This window comes from Cyprinodon variegatus, unplaced genomic scaffold (genome assembly GCF_000732505.1).
Source record: "Cyprinodon variegatus isolate N-32 unplaced genomic scaffold, C_variegatus-1.0 Scaffold144, whole genome shotgun sequence".
NCBI lineage: Eukaryota > Metazoa > Chordata > Actinopteri > Cyprinodontiformes > Cyprinodontidae > Cyprinodon > Cyprinodon variegatus.
In genome coordinates this window covers 193,656-202,817 of record NW_015150597.1, presented here as the reverse complement: position 1 = coordinate 202,817, position 9,162 = coordinate 193,656, and the positions used below count along the sequence as shown (strand labels likewise).

At 37.0% G+C, this 9,162-nt stretch overlaps 2 protein-coding genes across 2 annotated transcripts; one reads left to right on the top strand and one right to left on the bottom strand.

Annotated features, from left to right (window-relative positions):
* LOC107086147 (protein FAM167A-like) lies at nucleotides 1–1,685 on the top strand. The gene is made up of 2 exons (XM_015376921.1): nucleotides 1–431; nucleotides 1,296–1,685. Exons 1-2 carry the CDS (start codon nucleotides 207–209, stop codon nucleotides 1,416–1,418), a joined length of 348 nt encoding a protein of 115 aa, XP_015232407.1. The 5' UTR covers nucleotides 1–206; the 3' UTR covers nucleotides 1,419–1,685.
* A 1,261-nt stretch (nucleotides 1,686–2,946) lies between these two features.
* LOC107086146 (chromosome unknown open reading frame, human C20orf202) lies at nucleotides 2,947–7,797 on the bottom strand. The gene is made up of 2 exons (XM_015376919.1): nucleotides 5,707–7,797; nucleotides 2,947–4,145 (listed from the first exon to the last, which is right to left on the bottom strand). Exons 1-2 carry the CDS (start codon nucleotides 5,887–5,889, stop codon nucleotides 3,888–3,890), a joined length of 441 nt encoding a protein of 146 aa, XP_015232405.1. The 5' UTR covers nucleotides 5,890–7,797; the 3' UTR covers nucleotides 2,947–3,887.
* Nucleotides 7,798–9,162: the final 1,365 nt, after the last annotated feature.

Genomic DNA, 9,162 nt, shown 5'->3' with positions numbered 1-9,162 from the left:
ATTAGAGCTACCAAATAGGAGGAGGAGGGAGGTGCAAGAAGAAGGGTGTTTCTCCATAGTAACAATGACAAAACAAGGCAGTTTAGCACTGGGAAGGCAAAGGGGGGACTGCTGTCAGACACACGCAAACTCCTGCAGGAGAGCTGAAGAACAGGATCAGGTTTTACTTTGTTAGAGAAAGTTTACTGAGAGGTACCAAGTCAGAGATGGACCGGGACAGTCACAGCGAGGACACGCTGTCCACCATGGTTCTGGAGAACGTTAAGAACAAACTAATCCATGCCTTTAGGGTGACCACAGAGTCCAGAGGAGATCCAGGAGAGTCTGACTGTGGCGACAGGTCGATGAGCATCAGGAGGAGTCGCCAGGCGAATGAGGAGCTGAGGCGGGCGCAGATAGATGGAGCTATAACCTGGTTGAGATCCGAACTGGTGAGATTTAACAATTTCATTCAGTATGCAGATTTTACTTTGTCCTTTCCTGAAAGTTTCTGTAGAAATCGTCATTTATTAAGAATGCATAATTTCAATAACTGCTTGAAAAGAGTTTCCCATATAATAATGCAGTTTTGTATTCATTATTTTACTCAACCCTGTAAATAATCATAAATTATCCAATTTACTTAATATATGTAATCCAAAATGTCACTGAATAATTTGTTAAAATAAGTACTTACTGGACTGGTTGTTTAGATCTAATGGTATTTAATACATTATATAAATAAAAAGTGTCATCATTATTAAGAGTTTTTTATGAACTGATTTAATGATGATGTTAATTTAACAAATTATTTGGTGATGATTTAAACTGAAAATTCTATTTATAAATCTATGATATTAACATGTTTATCAGTAGTTTACCATTTTAATAAGTTGTTCAATTTAAAGTTAATTTGCAAACAATGTAAACACTTTTGAATTAAATAAGAGCAAAAAATACAATAAATTGTATTTATTCACCTAGTTTTTGTATTCAATATATTTATCAAATTCATTTAATGCAGTTTTTAGTCACTAAAATCAGATTTTTTTTTTATACTTTACTATTATTTTTAAGGTAATTTTTCATCTTTTTCAGCTCAGAACTATTTTGAAATCTCAATATGGTCCTATTAAAATAATTATTTGACATAAAACAAATACAACTATATTGCTGTTGCTTTCTGGTCTATAATATGTGCATTTTGGGTTTCTTTTAATTATTGCACCTATGAATATGTAAATATCCACTTATAAATACATTTCAGAGTGACAGCTTTGGACCTGAATAAAATGTATTTCCCTGTGATCCTGTAGCTGGAAATGCGCACTCAGGACCTCCAGCTGGCTCAGACGCTGCTAGGGCTCAACTCAGAGATCCAAAGACTGAGGAGGGAGAGTTTTGGTGGGATGGAATTGCAAGGGGACGATCAGCCATGAGCAGACCCCACAAGATTGCTTTTTATCTGAGAAGGACTTAAAACTGAAAAAAGGAATCCATGAAGAGAGAAGAAAAGAGTCCAGCACAGCTGTGAAACACTGAATGCATTGTATAAAACAGAGTAGATCTGCTGCTTGGACACTAATTAAGTAAACAAAAAGAACATTAAATAAAAAAGCTTCGCACCTCTGCAGCCTTGTTCTTTAGACAGCTATCTAGTTTCTGGAAAACATTTAAAGCAAATTATAATTTAGGAACAATAAATAAATTATACAACATCATTGTCTCAGCATCTTTATTGAGCTAAGTACTTAAATCACAGGAGAAATTAAATGAATCCACTCCCTCCTTCTTTCCTCTTAAGACTATTTGGTTTATTCACTCTTTTTTGTATGTGCTATTAGCATTTTAACAGGTTATTTTACATTAATTCAGGGACAGGACCAATAAAGGTCTCATAGAAGGTCTTTGTTGGACAGAGTCATTCTAAACTTTTTTCAACTTTTGTCACCTTAGCAATTAAATTAGATGTAATTTATAAGGAAAGCTGTCATAGTTCAATACCAAGTAACGAGTAATTGCAAAGTAAAGGCTAAATGAGGCCTGGTTTTCAACATTTAAAACTGACATGTAAAGCTAAGACATGTGGTTGGTCAATTTAACATGCTTAAAAAGGGAAGAATCAGTGCAAATCAGCTTTGCAAGGAGTTTTAGTAATAATATTTTACAGTGTTACAATCTTCATCCAAGTAGAAAGTGTGTTTAGGATTAGCTCAGAACATGTTTAGATAAAAACAACAATAGTAATAATAGAAATGTATTTCGGGTATTTTGTATTCTTTTTACATTGAGAGTCCTTTTAATGCAAATGTACTTTAACACACCTGGAAGAGATTAGAATGTAATAATAATTTACAAGAAAACCTTTTAATGTAAACATGCAGAGGCACCATGAATAACCATTCCTCACCATTAGTACATAGAAAAATACTCTTTTATGTTGCCAATACCCTCCGCCCCATGTTGGATCGCAGGAGGACAAGCAACATCACAGACTCAGCATAGACATCTCAAATATTCTAAAATATAAATTTTTGGATCATGGGAGGAAGAAATCCCGAAGAGAATTCCTGCCTGCAGATCAAACTTTGATTTAAACTCAGGACCTTCTTGTTTAAGGAATAGTGCTTACATCTGTACATAACTGAACGCTTAGAGCTGAGTGTCTCCTTGCTGGAGCACACCTGACATATAAATACATGATTAACAGGCTCAATGGCTGTTAAGGAGGTTTCACAATAATCTGATAAATTACTCTGATCTTTGCTGAAACAGAGACACATCAAAAACATGAAGGATAGGGTGCTTAAGGACTAAGGTTTGAAACCACTGCTTTAAAGTACCACCAAAAAGATTGCCCAAAGATGATGCTGGGATGTATTTGTGTAAGCAGATCTGCAAAGCAGCACAGAGGAATTTTCCCTAAAGATCTGAATAATAAAAGAAAGGTTCTACAGGTCTGGTCACGACTTTACATACATGATTTTTTTCTATATTTTCAGCTTTTTAAGATGCAATCAGATGCTTTAGTAAGTTCTAAAACATATTATTTTGAAGTCAAAAGCTAGGATTTATTGTAGATTTTGTATTAAGTATTATACTTTTAACCCCCGTACCGTTTTTTGTTGGCATAAATTCCGCCTGATGTTTGATCACTCATCATATTAGAAGTGATGGAACCGATTCAGATTTGTTCCCTTTCTTGGAAGGTACCCTGCTTTTAGGTATAGTCCATAAAACATTTTATTAACGCCATTTCTGACAAATATTATTAGCCTACAGCAGATACAGTATCTCCAATTCCAGTCCTCTAGAGGTCATGTCCTGCAACTTTTAGATGCATTTTGAATACAGGCATCCTTCAGCTCTGCAGAGGCCCTCTAATGTAGCTGATTCAATTCAGGTGTGTGGGTGAAGCAATCTACCTGGCGGGTGCAGAATGGTAGCCCTTTAAGATGTTACTTAGGCACCTTGGTTTACAGTCTCTATTCCAAACAGATTTGATGTGTTTCATGGTTATTGCTATGTTGGATAACCCAATTGTGCTCAATTATTACCTACTAAGCTGTGTATTGAAAATGAAGTTTATTATTTGCCAGACCCTCAGCATGACCGTGCCACTACTGTACCATAACCTCATACAATGTTCTTAAGTCACAGGAAAACCTCTTAAAAGTGAACATGACTTTTACAACAATGGTAATAATCAGTAAACATCTGATCCAAGGTCCACATGATTTATTTTTCTTTTATTCTGTTTTACAGCCTTGAGTGTGAGATAAATAAAATTTTCATTGAGGATGTGTAGTTAAAGGTATCCAAACTAATCTACCCTATAATTTTTTATAAAATGCAACAAAACTGTACACATGTTTCAAACATTACAATTTCTTCCAAATTTTGAATCTCTAAGGTACAGAGCTTCTCCTGTGGAGCTTTTTTCCAGCTGTACTACCTAAGTGAAAGGTCTGAGGCATCTTCCAACAGAGATAGTTGGTGTCAAATCTGCTGATTCCTTCCTCATTGTCAGAATCCCAACAGCTGCCCTCTTCTTCCTCCTCTTCTGTATCCTCCTCCTCAGACAGCTCTTGTTTGAGCTCCTGGATCCCCGAATGAAGGTGCATAAGCTGCCGGATCAGAGCTTGGTCCTGGGAACGCATCTCCATCTGCACACAGAGGGGAAGCATTTTTAGATTAGAACTGTTGACAAAAGAAAAAGATAAATGTCTGAAAATGTCTTTTTTTTTGGAAACTGGACTTGTTCAAAATAGAACCAAAGAAGATTTTCAATTTGCACCATTTGAGCCATTTCTCTATTCAAATGTAAATTGTCACTTCTTTTTATAAGAGGGCGTCCAATTAAAGCCACTGTAAAATACTATTTTCAGAGTTTCGCAAATTCAAGTTTGCTTGAAAGTATTCAGGAATGTCTTGAACAAAAAGGTGGAGGACCGATCTGCATTTCTTTTCTGTGTTAATTACAGCTCCAGTCAAAAACTCTGTGCTCTGGCTGAAAGATGCAGGTCTTATTGCCTTTGTCAGAACTTGAATGAATTAGAGATGAAACATGAACTTTCCTTGTGGCGACGAGGGGGGGCTGGAGGGTTCCACCTCATTATGCCAAATGCTCGTTCCTTTCAGACACTGTGTTGGACACTCTCACTGTGTATGTGTGTTTGTAAGAAGGAAGGAGTTCATTGAGTATAAAGACTCAATCTGGAGGCTTCTTTGTTTTCTCCATAGTTCTTTCACTTGAAAAGAAAATTAAGACATTAGAATTTAGTCTGGATTCATAGTTCAGATGTGCTGCAGGGATCCAGTAAAAAAAAAAAAATGTCTGAAACATATTGGATTCAAAACTTAAATGTTTTCCTCCCTCTATTAGAGGTAATCATTGTATTTGATGGTTGAGTTTAAAGTCTCTTACATTTTTTAAATGCTTTCTTTATTAATGGCAAGAATGTCAACAGCAAATCAAACTCCATTTGCCTATCTAACACATGCAAAAGAAATGACAAGAAAATTGCCTTTGCATGACGTTATGCTGTAAGCTGCTGTTGCCAAAGTAACACAAGTATGTCCTGGTTTTTATGGAAGAGTAACAAGATGGTTGGTTTGGTTTTTAAAAAAGAAGTACACAAGGGATCCATGCAAAATATGATAGACAAACTGAAAATATGTTAAATTCACTGTATGATATATATTGGACTAACAACCTGAAAACACGTTTCCACAGTAAAGCATGGCGGTAGTAGCAAAATGATGTGTTGACTTGGTTGATGTTTTTACTAGAGTCACTAGAGTTACAAATTTGATGACTTGATTATATTAGAAAACAGTTTTAGCTCGGCAAATTCATTTTGGCCTCATTTGGACTTGGGCCTCATCACATTTAATCACTTGCTCTAATTACAGGTACAATTTCACCAAAAATTTAGTAGTTAAATATTGATCCGTAAAGCATGTCTACTTATGTTATTAATGTTTCACAGATACACATTACGGTCTGTTAATGACTTAAACTTTTAATAGCATGACTTAGCCTTATAAGCAACACCTTTTGCACAGTAGATTAACCAGTTATTGATGGCAATCGAAACTGGATGCTAACAGTTACAAAACATTCTTAAAAAGAAGAACCCGTGCAGAAGATTTACTCAACCTTTCAGGGCAATACTTATTTTGCTTCATCTTGTGGTTTAGAAGTCAGACTTATATAAGGCTTACCAGCTCCATTCGCAGCCAGGCCAGTGCACTCCCTATGTCCAATCTGCTGCTTTCTCTTCCAGCTGTGCATCTGTGGTAAGTGTGGCTCTGAGCATTTCTGCATGAACTCGCTTCTGATTGATTATTAAAGGTTGAAGTCTTGCAGGAGAAGTCCCGCAGTCTGGTCAGAACCACTTCCATCATCTAAGTTGGGTGAGATCCTCAGTTTTTCCCAATATTTCTCCTCTGGAGTGTCTTGTTGAAGACAGGCTGTTCACAGCTTTATCCGATCTCTCTGCTCCTCTTTCCTTTAAGGCTTCTTCGTTCCCCCATCCCCTCTGTTGTCTTCATCTTTTCTCTCTCTCTTTAAAATGTGATCCCTTCAAGTTTTCTTTTTGGCAAAAATAGCTTAATGTCGTCACCGGATAAGCAAATGTGATTGAGCCGGCCTGACGTCAGTTCATTGTCCAGCTGTCTGACCTGCAGTTGTTTACCACCTCTATAAGATGCACACGCTCAGTAATGATCAGGAGAGGACAGGGAGGAGGTTGGTGGTTGCTCTGACGACAGCTCTTGTGTGTCTTTGAAAAGACAAGGGCTTCATTGAGCTCCTGTCTCTTGTTTTATGTGTAAAATCTAAAGAACAGCGAGAACAGCCATGTGTAACTAACTGTTCCCATGCCATCTTCCTCCCTCCCTGCAGCCCTTGGCAACCCACAGCTCGTCTGTTCAGAGATACTTTGGCAACCTAACACAAACTCTTTCTTCGAGAGTACAAACCAAAATAGGCACTTCAGAGTTATTTTTAGAAAGATTCAGCTTTAAGAGTGAGAAAAAAGAGCATCTGAACTTTCTTTAAATAGATTTTTAAAAAGATCCCATTGTATATCTAGTTCTGCATTTAATAGGTCTGAGGATCTCTGACGTGATTGTATTCAGCTGTGGTGAATACTGGCAGCAGAGAAAGTTGTTCTTGCAAAAAAAAGCTGGTAAACCTATTTCTGTTTCTGTTCCATGATGGTTCAGCAGGAATGACATGACATTTTTTCCCCAGGATCTTTCTGATTTAAACGTTTTCATAATATTGCATATTTAGATTTTTTTTTCTTTCAATTTTGTTGAAATAAATAAAAATAAAACTGAGTAAAATACGTTGACCAAAGGGAGAGAGATCCAGAATTTACACCCAACATCAGTGTCATGATCTTGACACCATAGGCTGGGTTTTACCTCTTTTTCTCTTATCTGATTTGTTCCGCCCTGTGCTCATTATCTCTTATTAGATCCACCTGTTCCTGCTGCTATTTATACCTCCGTTTCCCAGCCATTGGTGCCAGGTTATTCCAGCTCGGGCTAATTCTAGCATTCCTGTTTGTGTCATGATTCATGTTCTGCCTGTTTCTGACCTGTTTCTACCTCTAGACTTCCGAGTCTTAGCCACCCCTGTTTGCTCTGTTTGCCTGTACTTTGTTTCTCGACTGTTACCTGGATTCTGCCTGTTGTCGACGTCGGACCTGTCTTCTGACCACGGCTTGGATTATCCTCCTGGTCTTCTGCATGCTCTAGCTGCTGCAAGACGCGGCTCCTCCTCTCTCCTGGATCTCTGGTCCCGGCTCACTAAGGAGTTCTGCTCCTCTGGACAACACTCCTTCTTCTGGGCACAAACTGAACTCTGCCAGAGTTTCCAATGAGCCAGCTGCAGGAGACGAGCATCCACACGCTATGTTGAATAAGCACCTTTTAAATATATCACGATTTCTCTTGTCTGAATTCTGAATCCTGTGTTCTGAGCCTTCTGACAATCAGCTAATGAAATCTATTGATTATGGCTTGAAATCTTGGTGTAATGATGGACTTAGACCTGAACGCTCAGAGGCACATAATGGCAATTACTAAGTCATTTTATCACCTGAAGAACATTTCAAGGATTAAAGGATTGATGCCCAAACAGGAAAGACTCATTCATGCATTTATCTTTAGTAGAGTTCATGACTGCAACAGAGTATTTATAGGTTTGCCTAAAAAGTCCATCAGACAGCTGCAGCTGATCCAAAACGCTGCTGCCCGTGTTCTCACTAGAACTAAGAAAGTAGAGCACTTCATCCCTGTAGCTCAGAGAATAGACTTTAAGATCCTTCTGTTAGACTATAAATCACTGAATGGATCACCACTTAAATAAATAACAGATTTGTTATCATGTAAATCACTGAATGGATCACCACTTAAATACATAACAGATTTGTTATCATTGTATCCACCTCCCAGACCACTCAGGATTTCTAGTTCCAGGCTACTCTGTACACCCAGAACTAGAACCAAACATGGACAAGCAGCATTTAGTTCTTGGGCTCCACTTATCCACTGTAGAAGAGCTTTAGAACCGCCTTTGACTGTTAAATGAAACTGTTTACTGAAAAATCCTTAGTTGAAATTTGTGGTACCAACTGTTTTATTTGCTTTACTACCTGCTTTCCGTTTCATTAATGTAAAGCACTTTGAAGTAACTTTGTACTGAACTGTGTTATATATAAGTAAACTTTCCTTGCCTTAATACAGTACAGTATTTTATTTTCTTAATTATGTTATTTATTCTGTTATTTTTATACACTTTTTTAAGGTCCACCTTTGTGTGACAACTTTTGTTATAATCTTGCTGCTGTAACACCACAATTGTGGAACGATAAAGGGATTTTCTATTCTATTCTTTTCTATTCCTGACACTATTCCTGATATTTTGATTTGAAAAATCCTGAAAGGGAAGCAAAACGTCTTTAAACTTGGAAACAAAGTCCAGTGGATAGTTTTTAACTTTTTTTGGGAATTCTATTCTATTCTATTCTATTCTATTCTAACTAAACTGGTGACTTTAATTGTGAATACCTGTATCTAACTATGGTCAATTATTTCTGAAAGTTTATTATTTTGGATTCATTGCATTCAATGACAACAACCACAAGCAACAAGCAAGCACAGCCAAACCTAATTAATAAAGTAGGCCTATTAGGTTTAATCAAGGTCTAGATCAAAACCATTAGTTAATCAATGGCAAGAACTAAAAGTCGGTTTCAGTTGCTGAAAATTGCCCTTCCTCCAATCTGACTTAACTGGAGAAATTTAACAAAGACAAAAACAGGCAACTCATCGACACTTTAGCTCCAGAGATGCAAAGCTGATAGAGACATACCCTGAAAGACTTGCAGCTAACCTTCCTAAAAAGTGGCTCTAATGTATTTATTCTGAAATCACAGCATACATATTTTTTTAAATTTATTCATTATGTTATGTTGGGCTGTCATAAAATTAAAGTGTTAACTGATTTTTGGTACAGACATTATTTTAAAGCACGCCACATAATGGTCATAGCCACATTCTGCTGCTGATGTTATGATGACAGACATTTCTTTCAACACATTAAATAGGCCTATACCCATTTTCAGGAAAGAGCACATTTGTATTGGACATAATTCAGTGTCGCCA